General features: G+C 38.3%; 1 protein-coding gene and 1 non-coding gene across 4 annotated transcripts; both read left to right on the plus strand.

Moving 5' to 3' along the window:
• The first annotated feature begins 565 nt into the window (after positions 1–565).
• LOC112198802 (UPF0496 protein At4g34320) lies at positions 566–2,656 on the plus strand. Of its 2 annotated transcripts, none has more exons than XM_040519048.1 (2): positions 566–641; positions 1,208–2,656. In XM_040519048.1, the coding sequence occupies exon 2, from the start codon at positions 1,225–1,227 to the stop codon at positions 2,362–2,364; it is 1,140 nt and encodes a 379-aa protein (XP_040374982.1). In that variant the 5' UTR covers positions 566–641; positions 1,208–1,224; the 3' UTR covers positions 2,365–2,656. The 2 variants fall into 2 exon arrangements, with proteins under 2 accessions (XP_040374982.1, XP_024195675.2); XM_024339907.2 differs by having other exon boundaries at positions 611–678.
• A 9,026-nt stretch (positions 2,657–11,682) lies between these two features.
• LOC112198803 lies at positions 11,683–18,425 on the plus strand. Of its 2 annotated transcripts, XR_005809276.1 has the most exons (5): positions 11,683–13,069; positions 13,767–13,932; positions 14,060–15,870; positions 17,257–18,057; positions 18,180–18,425. It is a non-coding gene; the product is annotated as an uncharacterized LOC112198803 (transcript). The 2 variants fall into 2 exon arrangements; XR_005809275.1 differs by having other exon boundaries at positions 13,767–15,870.
• Positions 18,426–19,998: the final 1,573 nt, after the last annotated feature.

Consider the following 19,998-nt stretch of genomic DNA (forward strand, 5'->3'; position numbering starts at 1 on the left):
GGCACAAAGAATCCCACGACGAGGTTGGTGCTCTCCTCATCCACAATTGCTTGAAAGAAGTCAGGTCAAGGGACACCCCCGACGACCGCACCCGAACGGTGCTGGCACGCCGGCGCAGAAAAGAGACTGTTGACCAGCTGCAACAAAACTGGAGCCAAACACCAATAAAGCAGATTACCTTAGGACGCGGTTGGATTGGGTGATTTCAATATGGAGATTTGGATTTCAGCCTTCCAGATCCAATAGTCCCCACCATCTTAATTTGGACGTAAACAACTGGGCAATTGTAGGACGAATCTTCACAAGATATTGATGAATTCTTGGTCAGAAAAAGCCTTCTAGATCCAATAGTCCCCACCATCTTAATTTGGATGTAAACAACTGGGCAATTGTAGGACAAATCTTCCACAAGATATTGATTAATTCTTGGTCAAAAAAAGCTGACCGAGACACTTGGCAATAATACAATTTTTATTTTTACAATTAAGCTTCTTAACACACTCTCGTTCCACCATTTTTTCTGTGTACCTTCCTCGATCAGCAAGTGGGGGACCGTTTTGGCTCTTATAAATACAGCCGAGAGACTTTATAGTCTTCACAAGCATTTCAAGTTCTTTCATTATTCTCAACTGTGCTGAAAGGTGAGCACTCCAAGTTTCTCTAAATTTTAATTTTCAGGTACTGGCTTTCTTGTTCCCTTTCTCCTTTTTTTGTTTATTTAGTTTCTCCTACTTTTTATGCGTCTATGCAGGGAAATTCTAGTGTAGTGGTGGGTATCTCATACCTACATTTACAAAAGTGAGAACAAATTTTGTTGTCAAAGTTGTAATTTGAGTCATACTTTGTGTAATCTTAGTTCTAATAATGGTAATTATATCTCTTACGACATTTTACAAGTTTTTGAACAAATTCGTTGTCAATGTTGTAATCTTAGTTCTAATAATGGTAATTACACCTCTTACGACATTTTTACAAGCTTTTGAACAAATTCGTTGTCAATATTGTAATTTTTGTTTAACTATATGTAAATTGTGTAAATGAATATGGTAATTTTGGTTCTCAATGTTGTAATTTTGGTTCAAATACTTGTAAATTTTTGTTCAAATAGTTGTAAATGAGGGTATTTCATACCCACCAGTACACTAGCTTGTCTCGTCTATGCATATGGTTTTTATATTTTCTCAACTTATTGCTTTTGGGATTTCAGTGACAGTTTGACAGATAATGGGTGGAAAGAGAGAGTTAATCCGCAGGTTGTGGATGTCACTTAAGGACCTTTGCAGGCGTGAAGCAGACTGGAACTTATATAAGGTCGCTTGCGAGGAAGATGCATATTTGAAATCCTTTGACACCGACGTCCAAAGCCGAACCACAAAGATCATCAGCACCCTTCAGAATGGAGGTGTTTCAACTGATTATGTGAGTGATGCCATAGCATATGTGACAGAATTTAACAAGCAGACTGTGGACGCAATCAGGGTGTGCAGAGAAGATATAACGAGTGGTGCGTGGAAGAATAAGAAGAAGAAGATGAAGAGTGAAGAAAGCTTTAAGGTGGTGGTGGAGGAGTACGTCGACAACAGCCAGGAGATGCTGGATTTCTGCTCTGTATTGGACAAGTTCCTGAAATCGGCTCGCAACAACCATTTTGAGATTGAACAAGTAATTCAACAGTGCGAGATGGAGACTGATCCCGAGGGAGGAAATAAGTACGTGAGGATTTCGAGGAAATTGAAGAGTCTCAAGGCTAGTGCACACCATTACGATTCTGCAAACAGATTACTAGAAAAGATTCAAAGCTTGCAGGCCAAGAATCAAGGGCTGATCGATAAACTGAAAATTGAATATGAGAAGCTGGCAAACAAGCGGAAGAGCGTTCGCGCTTGGAAGAAGGCGGTGAATATGATATTCATCACCACAGTGGCTGCCCAAGTTATTTCTGCAGTCGCGGTGCTAGCTATGGCTAATCCAGCTGCTTCTGCAGCTATTGCTGTTACCATTGCCCCAGTAATTGCTGGACATCATTGGGCTCTTGGTTTGCTGGCAGAATACGAAAAAAGTTTGAATGATGACAAAGTGATACTGCAAAAAATGCATGATGCAAGTGTGTTTTGCATCAAGGAGTTGGGCGACGTAAAGTTTCTCATCGATAAGGTTGTAAATGAGATAGATGCTGTCTTGTTTCACGATTGTCATGCTGATTCTGCCATGGAGGAGGGACAAGTGGAAAACGCTATCAAGAATATTAAGAGTACGCTGGACATGTTTCTCAAGAAAATTGAGATATTGGAGGAAAAAGGAGAGACTTGCAGCTCTGAGGTATTGAAATCAAGGGATAAGGTTGTGAGGAGCATGAAAGCATAGATAGCAGGCAGCTCTGGCTGGTATGTAAAAATGCTTTTGATATTTTGGTAATAAAACTGGAGAATCTTTTCCATGATGCATGGTCAAACTTTTAAGATTGTATGATCGATAATACGGACTGGTGAAATGAATTCATATATATTTTATTCTATGTTTTTATATATGTATATTGGCCAAGTAGTGAAGTGCGGTATGCCTGTATCTAGACTGCGAGAGTTCTGTCTTTTTTGGTTTTTAAAGCTTTAAACAGTGAATAAGTCATCGACAAAATGTGGATCTCTTTCTAAATTAGTAAATTTCAATATGTTCTTTATTTATGGGTGTTCATCGGCCATGATTGACTTTGCCATTTTTATTTTATTTCTAGAAGTTTTTTTTTTTTGGAAAATCATCCAAAAAGTACATGATTTTTGGCTCATTCTAAACTTTGATACCTCAAGTTTCAAATAGATCAGAATGGTAAATTCGTCGATTTAAGTATTCTATAATAGAAACAAGGAATATCCAACAGTCGGATTCCCGTAAATCGACAACCGAAACTCCACATTTCGGAAAATCACAATCAATACCAAACTTCCTCCGATTTCCACTAAAGTCATCTCTACAAGTACTACACGCTACAATCAACCAAACTAACCAAATTAGGAGGCCAGAATCAGCCCCCATGCGCCATCAACATTGCCAATTTCTTCCTCTCATCAAGCCCAGCAAATTCCATAACTACAACAAAGTGACCCCGACCCAACAATAGTACTCAGAGCTGTTAGCCCAGTTACGAAGGCTGTCAGTTGCCATATTTTGAAGGGTAGTTTCATCCTTTCACCATTCTTGTTCTCCACAGTTTCTAAGTAGATCCAGAAACCATATTTGCAGCAAAGCCCAATGTGATTTCAGAAAACCCAAAAAGCAACTTTGTATGTATTTGTGGCAATCGTAATTTATAGACTCAAATCGGAGAAGAAGACTAAAGGCTCAAAAAGATTGGATTTTGATTCTAATATCTGAAACCCAATACGTCACTGCCACCACCCACTTTGATTCTTTTCAAAGCCAAATCATTCATCATAACCAAACCCAAATTCAAAATTAAAATCCAGTTCCATGAGGAACCCATTTCCAAGAGTCCCTTTAAATCAAGGGGGACCATGTTCTCAACTCACAATTAGAGTTGAAATTTAATTAACCAGTGAAGGCTGGAGAAAAGGGTGTATAGTTTTACACTAGCAATGGTACCCGCGCTTTGCTGCGGGATTTGTTGTTGCTAACAATTTACAATAATGTATGATAAAACTGAATAAGACTTGTTTTTTTAATCAAAGTGATAAAACACCATATATCACACATTTAATAGGAATAGTGCAGCAAACAGTAATGCTAAATGTAAGAGACAGTTTCCTGCCTCCAAAATTGTTTTGAGTTTACAAAGCCTTTAGCCTGATTCTTCTTTAGAGGAGTTGCTAACATTACCAATATCTTCCACTTCAGCAACCCTGGACTCCTTCACCTCAAGCCTTCCCTAATCTCATCCAGCTTTCCTGCCATAAGTCTCACATGCTGTTTCAAACTCAATATCTGTGCTTCCAAGGAATTCGAAAAAGTTTGTCCAATGTTTTCAAAACTCAACACCCTTAACTGAATTATCACCTCGTAATATAGGTTTTTTCCCACTCCCCAAATTTTTGAACCTCTGCATGAGTACACATGATTCAGTTAACAATAGCCATAGAGCAAACTTCCCCAAAAATTGAACGAAATTTTGAACCAAAGAATTTGACCCCTCCAGGAGTTATATAAGAAGTCATAAATAGCTTTTGCATGAAACCAACATTTCTACAAATAGATGAGCATATAGATACACTAAGAATCACAAAATAGCAAGAACAACAATCAAGCTCTATGCTCCGGAGAATTCAAGACACCCAATAACAAAGAACAAAACTTCATGCAGACAAACAGATCAAACAGTGTACATAATTACATAGCCATATTAATAAGAAATGACCAACAATTAGATCAAGAACTGATCTTTCAATGCAAACATTGACACCCACATTGAAACAGATCGATCAAATGGCACAAACAAATCAAACAAAATACTATGTTCACACTAACAATACTTCAATTCACAACACATAACCAAATTGAGAGTGGAATACCTTCAATGGCATCCCTGAGGGGTCTTGAAATGGAGCCCAATATCCTTCCAGAATCGGTTGCCTCTCTTTCCAAGTATATATGCTTAAATTTCTTCCTTTACGTCTTCTGTAGGTGCTCACAATCTGAAGATCCCCCATAAGATGGACCTCTGGAAAGCCAGATTAAGAAAACATGAAAATTAAATAAAGAAGATGGAAGCAGAGTTTTTTTTTTTTTTTTTGTATTGTTTTTCATCTTAAATGCATTAGAGATGTTATATTATTGACCAAAGTTGCCATCCATGTGACACATTTCTTTGTTTGGATAGAAATAGAACCGGTCAAGTAATGCAATTCTGAATAGTTGATTGTAAAAGCCTCAAATCCCTTCTTATCTGATTTACATGCATACACATATACAAAATCAAAAAAAAAAAAAAATTAAAAAACTTAAGCTTAGCAACCTAAAATTATCCAATTGCTGCTATTTGGATTACTTAATGTATATTGAAATCTTTTCCTTCTTTGTGTTCCATCAAATTTCTCAGCTACCAAACAACAGAGTAATAACCTTAGAAGTTAGAATTAATAGGCAAGGTGTGAAAAAAAAAATCAAAATTAAAATTCTCCTCATCTTATATCTGAAAATGGTTATGCGAACTACAAAGATAGCTAAGTTTGAAATCTAACTCATTCTTATACAGTTTGGCAAATCATGGCCATTCGCTCGGAGATGCTCAATTTCGCAAAAGGCCTTCCCTTAACTGCTCTCTCACCTTTTAATTTCGACTTGTTTGGCACTGGATGCCTTTAACTCTTTAGTCTTTCACTGTTTTCTTAAATTTTGTTAGTCTTTTTGAAGAGATTGTATCTAGTTGTTTCAGACTTGTTTGTCCTCTTCACTTCTTAATTTTCCATGCAAAATTCTACTAAATAATTCACAATCATAAACAGGGTGGCAACTATCTGTAACATTCCATTGCCTACTACTCCTTGTTCAGATAAACTGATTTGGCACTATACAAAAGAGGGAGTTTATACGGTGAAGAGTGGTTACCAGCTTGCTCAGAATTTGAGGGTTAGAGGTGATGGTCAGGAGGGAAGCTCTTCTAATCATGTAGATTTGGTTTGGCAAGTTGTGTGGAAATTAAAAATCCCCGAAGGAGTAAGAGTATTTATTTGGAGAGTGCTTCATGAAATCTTGCCAACAACATTTTCACTCCATCATCGACATCTTCTTGCTTCTTCAGTTTGTTCTAGGTGCCAGGGAGAGGAGGAGACTATTCTACATGCCCTTTGGTCTTGTCCAAAGGCTAAGGAGGTTTGGAAGACTACTCCTTTCAAGAGTGCAGTGGGTAGTGAACAGTTTGGGACCTTCATAGACCTGTTTCAATATGCAGCATGCATCAGTTCTTACTTTACATGAATTGGGTTTAGTGGTGCTAATATGTAGAAGGATTTGGCAGGCTCGAAATGATGTGATTTTCAACTACAAGCTGGTCAATCCTCACTTTTTGTATGCTCAAGCTCTACAATTGCAACAACAATTTTTGGAGCAACGTCTCCAAGCTTGCTACCCTGCTAATAGAACTACTGCTCAGGTTAGATGGACTTGACCTTCTTTTCCTTTTCTAAAACTGAATGTGGATGGTGCTGTGGATGGTGCTGTGGACGATGTACTTGGCTTAAGAGGATTAGGTGCAGTCCTCCGTAATGAAATAGTGATTTAATGATTGCGGTTTCAAAAGGGATAAGGGGTGGTTTTTCTGTCAAAGCTACAGAACTATATGCAGCAGTCTTGGGCATTCAGACTATTATCCAAGCAGGTTTTCAATCGACACAATTAATTCTGAAAATGAATGCTTTGGGAGTGATTAATGATTTGAACACAATAGATTCTGTTTGGTTGGTTGAAGGTTATTTGGTTGATGAAGTGCGAAATCTCTTCCACTTATTCTCTTCAGTTATATGTACATATATCTCTAAGAGATGTAATCAGACAACGCATACTTTAGCTAAAAATGCGTTTTTATTTCCTGCATTTCAAGTTTGGGTTGAGGAGGAGCCACAATGGCTCTCCCGTGTACTTATTTCTGATGTAACTATCTAAATTGCTTAGTCCCTTGGCGTCTAACTGTTGATTGGGTTAGTTGTTGTACCATTCTCTCCTCTATGCAGATTCGATTTTCACATATTTATCGAGAAGGGAATCAAGTGGCTGACTGCTTAGCTAACTATGGGGTGGATAATGAGAGGCATTATTGGTGGGACTCTTGCCCCTCCTTGTGCTTCGGTAGCCTTTGTTCATAATCTGCAAGGTTTACCGAATTTCCGTATTAGCTAATTATGTGGTGCTTGATAGACTTCATGAAAAGGTGTACTTGGGTTATGGTGGTTTCTGCTGCATGATTGCTGATGACCTATAGGTGTGTTCCATATATGTGGTTGCCGCGTGGTCACATATTTATATTATGCATGGTTACTGCATGTCCTTCTTCTATCCTTCAGTTTGTAACTACTGCTTAGTGCTCACTTTGAGTACTTTACTTCATTTTGCTCTCAGAGAGGTTTTGATTCATGTCCCCCCCTCTCTTCTTGTGTTTTATTTTCTTTTATTAATATCATAAAATACAAGGATGGGCGGTGGGTTCCCGGCCGGTTGTGATGACTCCCTTTCTTTTGAGATTGTGGGTGGGTGCCAGTCACCCCAAATCGGCTATCGCAGAGAAACTAATATCGCATAATCCTCTATTTAATTTAAAAAAAAAAAATTTCTTATTTCTAAAAAAAAAAAAAAATTATATATATATATATATAATAAAAAAAAACTAAAAATCTGTATGCAATTCTTATTTCTCACGCGGCAAAGTTTCCCTCCAAAAAAAAAAAAAGAAAAAAAAAAGAAAACAAAAAGAAAGAACACACACACAAAATTCCAATAAAGCAATGAATCAATTCCAGCCCTCTATTTATCACAAATCCAAAACCCAGTGAAAAGAGGATATTTTGCTAGATAATCATCATTCATTCACGTATCAAGGTTATAAACAGATTACAAGAAAGAGAGTACCTATTCTACAAGGAAGCAAATCTCTATAATTAAGGAGAAAATAAGGCAGCAAATAACTATGCAAAACTAAGCTAAACTACTTTCCTCTTATACATGATACACAATATTTACTTTCCTAACACTCCCCCTCAAGTTGGAGAGTGGATGTCGCGAACTCCCAACTTGCGAATCATAGGAATGAAGACTTCTTTTCCCAATGCTTTAGTAAGAACATCAGCTAACTGATGTGAAGAACTCACAAAATTTGTAACAACGGAGCCATCTTGAATTTTATCTCTGATGTAATGACAATCCATTTCAATGTGTCTCGTTCTTTCATGAAAAACAGGATTGGCAGCAATATGCAGCGCTGCCTTATTATCACAGTATAGTAGAGCAGGTTTTGATTGCAATACACCCAAATCTTGGAGAAGAAATCCCAACCAAGTCAGTTCACAGCAAGCCCCCGTCATTGCTCTATACTCTGCCTCTACTGAAGAGAGAGAGACGGTCTTCTGCCGCTTCGATCTCCATGAAACCAAAGAGGGTCCAAGAAAGACACAATAGCCCGTAGTAGACCTTCTAGTAATCGGGCAACCTGCCCAATCGGAATCACAATAAGCTCGCAACCTGAGATCACTTTCTGAAGGAAAAAATAAACCCTGACCAGGTGCATTCTTAAGATATCGCACAACACGGAGTGCACTTTCCATATGACATTTTCTAGGTTCATGCATGAACCTGCTCAAAATATGAACTGGATAGGTAATATCAGGTCGTGAAACTGTAAGATAGATCAACCTCCCAACTAGCCTCCTATATCTAGATGGATCCTTGACCAACTCACTTTTATCAGACAATTTCAATCCACGCTCCATGGGAGTATCAATTGGAGCTGCACCTAACAATCCAGCATCTTTAATGATCTCTAGAGCGTATTTCTGCTGGGAAATAAAGATCCCATGGGCAGAAGGTGATACTTCAATGCCAAGAAAATATTTCAAGTTCCCAAGGTCTTTAATACGAAATTGACTATGCAGAAAGGTTTTAAGTGCAGAAATACTAGCAGAGTCATTCCCAGTAATTAGAATATCATCAACATATATAAGAAGAACAGTAAAAGACTTGCCTTGTTTCCTTGTGAATAAAGAATAGTCTGCTTTTGATTGAACATAGCCAGCTGATTGCATAGCAACCGAAAACTTGGCGAACCACTGACGAGATGCTTGCTTCAGTCCGTACAAAGACTTGTGAAGGCGACAAACCAAGTGTTCCTCCCCCTGTCGCCGAAGACCCGGAGGAGGTATCATGTAAATTTCTTCGTGAAGATCTCCATGTAAGAAGGCATTGTTGACGTCTAATTGAGAAAGTGGCCATCGCCGGGCAGCAGCCAAAGCAATTAAGCAGCGAACGGTGATGATCTTTGCAGTGGGAGAAAAAGTGTCCTGAAAATCAACACCTTCCATCTGAGTAAAACCTTTGGCTACCAAACGAGCCTTATAACGCTCGACGGAACCATCTGAACGGTGTTTGATCTTGTAGACCCAGCGACAACCAATGGGCTTCTTACCGGCGGGAAGATGTGTGAGAGTCCATGTGCCATTAGCATGGAGAGCCTCTAACTCTGAGCGCATAGCCTCTTGGCGCTCAGGATGGGGAGCGGCGTCAGCATAGGAACTGGGCTCAGAAGCTTGACTAATCTGAGTAATAAACGATCGATGCCCAGGTGTATACCGATCATATGTGACATAATTGGACAAGGGATAGCGGGTACCTGTGTTTGGACCAGGAAACAAAGAGGACGATTGATCGGAAGGAGGCAGCGTGACCTGAGAGCAAACATAATCCCGAAGTTTTGGGGGCGGAGCAGTGGTGCGAGTGGAGCGACGGAGAGGAGCCTCGGGTGGTGGTGGAACGATGGGTACTGGTGGAGCGATGGGAATCGGCGGTGGTGGCACAATCGGAGTGGATGAGGCGGAGGGCGAGCCGGTGTTGGATGGGGAGGGGATTGGGTCAGGACGCAGATCGAGCGAGGCGGAGCTGGGATTCAGAGATGTTGGGCTAAGGCTGGGATCGAGTTAGGTGGCCGGAGGCGAAGTAACTGGAGAGGGAGAAGGAGGATCGAAATCGATTGGAGAGGAAGAAGGAAGATCAGCGTCAATGGGAGACGACGCGATGGGGTTAACGCGGCTGTGAGTGGGAAGGATAAGTCGGGTCAACGTCTAAGGCTGGAGAAGGAATTGGGCCAGTAGGCTGAGTCGGGTTTGATGAGGGAGCTGTGATTTGGGCCAAAGGACGAATTGGAAGGGAATGGGGCTCGGGATCAGACCTATAAGGAAAAATATGTTCATGAAAAACTACATCACGACTGGTAAAAATTTTGTGAGTAGAGAGATCGTAGAGTTTATAGGCCTTCTGACCAATGGGATAACCGATGAAGATGCACTTGACGGCTCTAGGAGCAAATTTATGTGGGATATGGACATTAGTAGCATAAGCTAGACAACCAAAAACACGAAGGTGATGAAAAGAAGGAGGTTTGGAATAAAGATGCTCAAAAGGTGTTTGAAAAGAGAGCAGTGGAGTGGGTAAACGATTAATGACATGCACAGCAGTAAGTACACATTCTCCCCAAAATTTTGGAGGAAGGTTAGCCTGAAATTTAAAAGCGCGGGCAACCTGGAGGATATGGCGATGTTTGCGTTCCACTACCCCATTTTGTTGGGGCGTATAAACACAAGAATGCTGGAAAAGGACTCCATTATCTTGGAAAAATTTTTGAAGAGAAAGGAACTCAGCCTCATTATCACTGCGAAAACTTTTAATCTGAGATGAGAATTGAGTAGATGCAAGAGCAAAAAAATGTTTTACTAAAGATTGAGTTTCATGTTTATGTTGCATTAAAAAAACCCAGGTAAAACGAGAATAATCATCCACAATAGTAAGAAAATAATGGGCACCAGAAAGAGAAGGATGTTTATAAGGACCCCAAATATCACAATGAATAAGATCAAAAGGTTTAACAGATGAGATAGAACTAGTACCAAAAGAAAGACGACTCTGCTTGGCTAATGGACAAACATCGCAAGCATGATTCGAGTTAAGAGAAATATTTAAGAAATATTTAGCAATATAATCTAGAGGACGAGACGAAACATGGCCCAAACGACGATGCCAAAGGTTGGTAGAGGACATGGTGAGGTGACAGGCAGGTTGAATGGGTGATGAATGATGTGGTTTGGTCGTGGTTTTCTCCGTCGCTAATGCCACCAAATGATAGAGACCGTCACGTTGCTTACCCAAACCAATCGTTCTATTCGAAACCAGATCCTGCAAAATACACCAATATGGAAAAAAAGTCACGGAACAATTCAAGTCCCTTGTCAGACGACTGACCGATAACAGATCAACTTTGAATGTAGGCACACACAATACATCACGCAGGTAATACACAGAATTCAGAGGCAATGATCCTTTTGCAAAAATATTAGCCTTCTCTCCGCTCGGTAATAACACAAGAGGCAATGAATAATTTTTACTCTTATGCGAAAATAATTTAGGAGATGAAGAGATGTGATCTGTCGCCCTGCTGTCAATGATCCAGCTACGGGAAGCGATTTTAGATAAACCTGAAGAATAGGACTGATTGGGCTTGTTGCTCCTAATAGCCATGGCAGCTGAATGTGATTGAGGACTAGAAGAATCATCAGATCCTTTATGATTCAAAATAGCCAAAACTTGCTGAAGTTGTTGTTTGGAGAGAGGATTGCAACCAGAGGAACCGTCTTGCCGATTAGATTGATTTGGTCGATTATGTTGATTGAACACTATCACCAAAACCGGATGATCGGAATGATCAATGAAAAATGATTTGAAATTTTGATTTCCCATGGAGACGAGATCGAGGATTGTTGTATGAGATATAGGGTACAACGGAATGAGAATAAAATTTGTTGCACTAGAGACAAGGTGCAGCGGCTATGGAGTCAGGATTCTAGTCCTGCTCTGATACCATGAAAAGAGGATATTTTGCTAGATAATCATCATTCATTCACGTATCAAGGTTATAAACAGATTACAAGAAAGAGAGTACCTATTCTACAAGGAAGCAAATCTCTATAATTAAGGAGAAAATAAGGCAGCAAATAACTATGCAAAACTAAGCTAAACTACTTTCCTCTTATACATGATACACAATATTTACTTTCCTAACACCCAGTACCTCTGCTCTCTGCTCTTTGCGCCTTCGCCAAATCCCCTTCCAGACTTGGCAGTTCTGGTATTCCTCTAAAAACCCCATTTCTTTCTCCCCAAACAAAGAAAACACTATGAATCATTCAAAGAAAAGACTAGCCTCAATCAGAAGCAGCAAAGGGAAAAGAGACCAATGGCAGCCCACAGGTCCTTGCAGATTCCGGCAACTTCCACCTACTTTAGTCATGAACATTCTCTCCAGGCTCTCCCCAAACACCCTCTTCAGCTGCAGGTGCGTTTGCAAATCATGGCTTTTTATGATTTCCGACCCTCATTTCAATCGTCTCCACCATTCAAGATCACCCATGGGAATCTTGATCCAGACCTATCCTCATCGCCATAATTGGAAATCAAGGAAATTAGATTTCACCCAGATACTAGAATGTGCTGGTCCTGATTTGCAGCTAGAGAAAATGAGTTTTCGTCCCAAAATTAGCATACCCCTCATTGGTGACAGAACTGATCCGACTGTGGAATATGGTCTGATAAACTCGTGCAACGGATTACTCTGTTTGTGTGGACCTCAAAATAATAAACTTTTGTATGTGTGCAATCCCATTTTGGGTGAGTTCATCGCCACTCCACCTCTTGATACCGGTGTTAAGCTCAGCTCTTTCGTTGGACTTGGTTTTAGTGCTGCTACCAATGAGTACAAGGTACTTAACACTAGCTGTTCGCGTCGGGCGCAGATGTACACCATTGGAACAGGAGTGTGGAGAGACATTGGAAAGCCTCCTTATGGCGCTGTGTGATCGCCATTCAATGCTTTTCTACATGGAGCTCTTCATTGGGCTACGCAGTATTGGACTGGTGATGAATTTATGCATTCATTCAACTTCGAAACAGAAAAGTTTGAAACAATACCCCCACCTAGCCACTTTGCCCCAAAAGATAAACTTAAAGAGTGGTTGACCTTGGGGGTGTTGGAAGGTTGTCTCCTGTTATGTGTGTTTGATGATGATTTTAGCAAATTTGAAATGTGGATTATGAGAGATTATGGTGTCCAAGACTCTTGGACGAAGATTTTTGTTATTGAAAACTTGTACCCAAGAAGATATCAACCTGAAGAGTATGGACCAATTATGTTTTTGAGTAATGGTGAAATTCTAATGTCCTATGGTGTTGGTGCTGTGGTTTGTTATAACCCAGAAACAAAGAGTTTCAGGAAAACTAGTATTTCTCCGACTGAGTCAGAATTTGTTGCAGTTGCCTACAGTCCATCATTTGTTTCACTTTACGATATTGCAAAAGGAGAGGAGGTGGAAAGGTACAAAAGCATACATTACAAACATGCATAAGTTTTACTACAATTCTCTGTTATACATAATAATTGTGTTGATTCCTAAGTTTTCTACATTATAAACCAAGTAGTAGTAGTCAACTTATTGGTGCGTTTCTTCCAACATATTATAGGAATACTGATAACAGTTCTTGCAGAACTTTGTGGGACTCAACAAAACATAAATACTCTGTCAATGATTAATAAGTTATCAACAAGGTTTTCAGGCTCCTTCACACGGGCTTACAAAAGACTGGACAAGATAAATAAGTATGATTTATTAGTACAAATATCTAGATATTTCTTAAAAGTTGCTTGTCACTTGTTGGTGTAGATGATTAGCCAAACCTAAAACTTCTGTCAAGTATTGGGTTTTATTCAGTTTTCATTTTTTACATTAAAGATGAGTTCTTCCCATGAAGATAAGATAGTAACAGATTTTCTTTGGTTAAATATGAGAACAGCTTACTCTTTATTAGTACAGTATCTTCCTGTGTAAGTGAGTTTTGCTGAACTACAGGACATTACATAAATAACCTGATTTGGTAATACTATGGTAATACTCGAACACTTCTTGAAGAATTTTGACTCAGTGACACCTCAGGCTGCAATTGTGATAGATTTTGAGTTTGTACAACTCATTTTACCATACTTACTAGTTACTACTATATCATATGATATGCAGGATAAGAAACAATGAGAATTTCAACAAGCTGTTTAATGAAGGGAGACGTAGTGCTGCTGGTTCTGGAATGTCAGCCCACCAGTGCACAAATCTAAACCCAGGCTCTTGCCCACCTGGTGTTGAAGAGGCTCTCCCTAAACCTATTATTACAACTTCCTCTGCAACTGTAAGCTGTCCAATTTATTTTCTTGTGCCAGTGTTTGGTTGGGAGTGTTTTCCTGAAAGTATCTGATTAATTATTGTTGTTACCATCTCCTTTTGCTGAATGATATTTTTTCGCATCATTTCCCTAGAGCAATGAGCAAGTGGATTTTGCTCTGAGGATTGGGAGTAAGTGCGCTATATGTAGTGGGCAATTGGGTTATGTTTTCAGAGGTAAAGGGTTCGCAATGTGTCAAAAATGTTTTGATGCTAGTTCCTCTTGAGAAATCTTCAATTCCTTTTCGTAAGGCAGCAAAAGGCTTCTTTTTGGTACTTACATCCCTCACTGTAACTCTATCTCTACAGAGCTGGTGATGATGAACTTTTGTTATGTTTAGATTTATTATTTTGCAAGTACTTGTTGACTATGCAATTATGCATTTCCCTATTTTGCAAGTCCTTTAGCTAAAATATTCCAATGGCTTCATTTACATGAACATTAAGTGTACTATAAAGTTTAAGATCCTGAACTGTACTATAAAGTATTATGCAAAAGTTTACAAGTCTTTGCGACCTTTTTGTTGTGCTTCTTGGATTATTTCCTTAATACTAAATGTGGCTAATTTTTATTTCGGCCTACTATAATTTCAATATGGCATTGTTTTGAAGGTCTTATAGTAATGTTATTGGGTTTACTGTTTGAATCAATGTTATTGCTCTGAAATTCATCCTTCTAATAGGAAATTGTCATTATTGGTAATGGATCTTATGGCCTGCTCGGGGTTTGATTGGAATTGTAGTTAAAAGTGGTGATGCCATGAATCCCCTGCTGGTTAAAACTTATAAGCCGTCATTGCTGATATGTGCTGCCTCTACTCTGTTCTGGTTTGCATCATTTGCTGATAAGTGTCTAGTTGTTTCCTCCACAGACATGGATCATCTATTGGCTACAACTGCTTGGTTTTAGTTGTTTTTAAAGTTCTTAGTTCTAACTAAAGTTGGCACTTGTTTATTCAATAAATTTAGTTCACTGCTGAAAAATAAACTTTGTGTGTGTGTGTGTCTAGAATGGGTAATATTGAATTTTTGTTGAATTAGCAATGTGTTTTCTGGTTTAAACTTTGGAAATCTTGGCCAAATATTGTAAATGTCAGCCTATACTGACAACAATTTTGCTTGGTAACCATTTCGGTTCTTTGTTAGGTAACCATTCCATTGTTTTTGGTTTTCAACTTTTCATTATCTGCTTGACGGATATTGGGAAATACATGAAAGAAATGAGGGGTAAAAATAAAAAACAGAAGTGAGGAAGAAATGGGAAGTACTTGCAAAATCGTGAAATTGGTACCATCCACGGGACAACGTTGTATTGCGTTTGAAATTGTTCTCAGCCTTTGATACCAATTACAATCTTCAACTATGTTACGCATGGATCTGGATTTGTTGCAAGAACAGCATTCGATTAGATTATGCTTTTTACTATGATTGGTTGCTGATAATGAAGATCTATAGATGATCTTATTATCAAGATAAAACAAAATAGCATGTACGTTGTATGTAAGAACTAAATGGACCTATCATCATCTATTATGCAGAATGCAAATTGGATTATAACTTGATTCATTAATAGGAGTTGTAAGCTAAGTACAATACCTAGAAACCTATTGAGATAATTATATCAACTCATTGGTTAGGAATCCATTAGTTGGTTTACATAGTAATCCGATTTAGTGTTGCATTAGGTTTTCTAATTGTTGGTGACTTGGTTTCTAAGAAACATCTTTATGGGAGGATTCTTAGGAATATAGCCGATATATATAGAAGTGTTGGTCCCTGCTCTCTCTGTCACAAAGCATTAAGTCCTGCCCCATATAAAGGAGCTTGAATCCAGAGCTGAGGAGAAGATCAATCTGCGTTCGTTGTCAAGTTCATTAGTGCTACAGCAATGGCTCCTAATAAGAAGGTCAGTATATAAACTTTGTATTTTGGTTCATGTGGTCTTGATTAATATACAGTGTGTTTATGTATTTGTGAATTGATCATGGATTTGGATTTGCTCATACAGTCTAACAAATGGTATCAGAGCATCAGGTTTTCACAAACATAAATCAATTTTTGGAAGAACCAAAGTTTTATTTTCAGCAAAAATCTATAGAAACTTGTTCTAAACCTTGCTAAAGAAAAAAGGCCACGAGTGGGCCAGTTTTAGAAAAAAATCCTTTCGGCCCAAAAACCCTCAGGCGCTGACTCGGACCCAATCCTATTTAAATCCCTGCTGCAGATGACCGTTATACTCTAACGGTCATATACGTTTGGGGATTAGGGTTCTTCGTCTGGGATTGAAAGCGCAGAGGATGTTTATATCCTCTATGGAATTCAAGACTCCAATCACTGCGGATTAAGGGGCCGAACTGATTGACTGCTGTTTTGGATAAAAAATTCATGCTTCCGCGATAAAGTTTTGCAGCAAATTAAGAAGAACAAGGTTAGAGTTTTCTGAAAATTTTGGGTTTTTAAAATTAGAATATTTTGATCATCGTAATGTGCAAGAACAATAGAGGCATTCCCGGCGTGCACCTAGGCTAGAGTAGATGGTGACCGGATGAAACTTAATTTTCAGAATTTGTTTTTGTGATGTGAGGGTTTCTGGGATGAGCATGAAATTGAATATCCTGATGTTTGTGATATGATTGCTTATATGTTGTGAAATTTCTATAATTGATGATCTGCAATGGTATAATGTGACGTGTGATTAAGTCGATCTCCCTGTACATGCTTGTTATGCTAAAAGTTGCAGATTGAAAGGAAATTTTTCATGGTCTGCGAATTTAAATGGTTAAGTGGATATGTTGCACAAAGTGATTATCTGCTTGTTATTCAAAAATTCATTAAGATGAAGAAAAGATCAGAAACTTGTGTTTTACTTTTAAACTATGTATGTATATTGTCTTCCAAAGAAGTTTGAGCTATATGATTTAAAAGTGGAACAGCATTATGCATAATTTTGAGTTCAATTTTGGATTCTAGGGACTTTTCTTCTGTCATAAAGATGTTGATTTTCTTTAGAATAATATGAATTCACTGCTTGTGGCATAATGATTGAGGAACCTCCAGAATATCATGTTTTCTGCTATAAAAGTGATGCTTGATATTGACTTCAGAATTGGGGCTAATAATTGCATTATTTGCTTTTGGTATTGTTTTGTTTTGTTAAATGTTTTGTTTTCTGCTTGTGTGTTTGCTTGAACTGCTTTAGAATCAACACATGAATGCAGAACTTTTTTGACAAAACTTGTTTTGAGAACTGATAAAACTAAAAACTTACACTTTTCTTTGTTTTGCTCTCTAGGAATCACCTACATGAATTTGAACAATATCCAGATGCTTACTGGATCAAACTTTAAGGCCTGGAAGAGTGGTGTAGAGTTCTACCTAATGATGCATGACAACATGGATTTGTGTTTTACTGATATAGAGCCTTATGGAGTAGATGCAACTAGCTCATCCGATGACATGAAATATTATCGAGACTGGCATAGATCCAATTATAGGGCTAAGAATGTAATGAGAACTACCATGTCTGATACTGTGAGGGGTAGTATTGAAGAGCCTGTTTTGGCAGTTGACTATATGGAAGCAATAGCTGAAAAATTCAAGGAAAGCAATAAGGCTGAGGCAGCTAGACTTTCCAAGGAGATGAATGAGTTGAAGTATACTGGTAGTGGGGGTGTTAGGCAGCATATCTTGAAGCTCACTGAGCTTAACACTAGGCTCAGGGATTTAGATCTGGGAGTCAAGGATGACCAACTTGTCCACAATGCCTTAGATTCTCTACCATCTAGCTTCAATACCTTAAGAACTAGCTACAATGCACAGAAGGAGAGCTGGACCTTGAATGAGCTGATAGCTATTTGCGTGGATGAGGAGAGTAGAATGAAGAAAGAGAAGCAGCCCTCTACCTCTGTCAATTTAGTTGAAAAGCCAAAGAAACAGAACAAATTCAAGCCTAAGAAAGCTATAGCCAAGCCATCAGGAAATACTGCAGCAGCTAAAGTCAACAGGCCATTTAAGTTCAAGTGCTATTTTTGTAAGAAAGTAGGACACATGAAGAAGGACTGTACATGATTTAAGGCATGGCTTGTGAAAAAGGGTAAGATTGATTTATTTGATCATTTAGAAACTTTTTCATTAGAAGTTAATTTTGTTAACATTGAACCTCATTCTTATTGGTTAGATAGTGGCAGTCCCTTACACATTACGAACTCTTTGCAGGGATTCATAGGGATGAGGAAGCCAAGAAGTGATGAAGCTAACATCTGCGTTGGAAATGGAATGAGGGTTGCAGTCAAGGCCGTAGGATCTTTAAGACTAGATTTGGGATTAGGAAAATTTCTGGTTTTAGATAGTGTTTATTACATTCCCTCAATTAAGAGGAATTTGCTTTCAGTTAGACTTTTGGTTAAAAGTGGATGTAATTTTTACATTGGTTCTAATGGAATAAAAATTTTCAAGGATTCTCTTGATTTCTTGCCTAAAGATTTTTCTATTTTTGGTTCTGGTGATATTGTGAATGATTATTTAAGATTGAATTGTTCATTAGGTCAACAAGAAACTTTACTTGTTGAAAACAACAATAACACATCAAGTATAAATACCATTACTGGTGCAAAAAGAATTTTGCATAATGAAAAATCTGCATACTTGTGGCACAGGAGACTTGGCCATATATCCAAAGATAGATTGAAAGTACTCGTGAAAAATAAAACACTTCCAGAATTGAACTTTGATGATCTTGAAAATTGTATTGAATGCTATAAAGGAAAAATGACAAACTTAAGAAAGAAACATGCCAACAGAAGCAAGAAACTGTTGGAATTAATCCATACAGATATATGTGGACCATTTAGACATAAGACAATATGTGGAAATATCTATTTCATTACCTTTATAGACGATTTTTCCAGGTATAGCTACATCTACTTACTGTCAGAAAAATCACAATCACTTGAAGCTTTTAAAATTTTCAAAACTGAGGTTGAACATCAACTGGATTTGAAAATTAAGGTTGTGAGGTCTGATAGAGGGGGAGAGTTTTATGGAAAATATACTGAGCAAGGACAACAAAAGGGTCCTTTTGCATTATATCTGCAAAGTGTAGGCATTAAGGCTCAGTATACAACACCATATAATCCCCAACAAAATGGGGTAGCTGAGAGGAAAAATAGAACTCTATTAAACATGGTAAGAAGTATGATGTGTACTTCAGGTTTGCCAAAGATGTTTTGGGGAGAAGCCTTAAGAACTGCAAATTACCTTTGCAACAGATCCCCAAGCAAAGCTGTAGATAAAACACCATTTGAATTATGGTGTGGTAGGCAACCAAGTTTACACCATTGTCATGTCTGGGGATGTAAAGCTGAAGCAAGGATTTATAATTCAAATTTAGGAAAGCTTGATCCAAAGTCTGTAACTTGTCACTTTATTGGTTACTGTGAAAAGTCTAAAGGCTATAAGCTTTATTCACCTCATCATTCACCCAGAGTTTTTGAAACTCATCAAGTTAAATTTTTAGGTGAAAGTGTCTGCAATACAAACTTTGAAGACTTGTCCTCAGATTTTGAAGAAATTGTAGAAAATGTGGACAATATAGCAGTAATGCCAAGCATTCAAAATAATTTGTTTAACTCAGGATTGGCTCAAAGTCAAAATCTAGTCGAAGGTCCAAATACTGTAGATGAAAATTTAGAGGCAAATGATCTTAATTCTGAAATGTCTGATTTTGACTTAGGACAGGAGCAAGAACAAGTGACTCAAACTGAACCTCAAAATGAACCACAACCTGAACCTCAACCTCAAACTGAGCCACAGCAAAACCAAGTTGTGGTACCAAGAAGGTCACAGAGAGTAAGGAAACCAAGGTTTGGAGGGGAGGATGATATTTATGAAGTTTATTTAAGTGAAGTAGAATCTGCATTATCTGATGACAATGATCCCACTAGTTTTAAACAAGCAACTGGAAGTAATGATTCTGATGCTTGGACTCAAGCTATGATTGCAGAGCTTGATTCAATGTATAAAAATGGAGTATGGG

Source organism: Rosa chinensis, chromosome 4 (genome assembly GCF_002994745.2).
Source record: "Rosa chinensis cultivar Old Blush chromosome 4, RchiOBHm-V2, whole genome shotgun sequence".
Lineage (NCBI taxonomy): Eukaryota > Viridiplantae > Streptophyta > Magnoliopsida > Rosales > Rosaceae > Rosa > Rosa chinensis.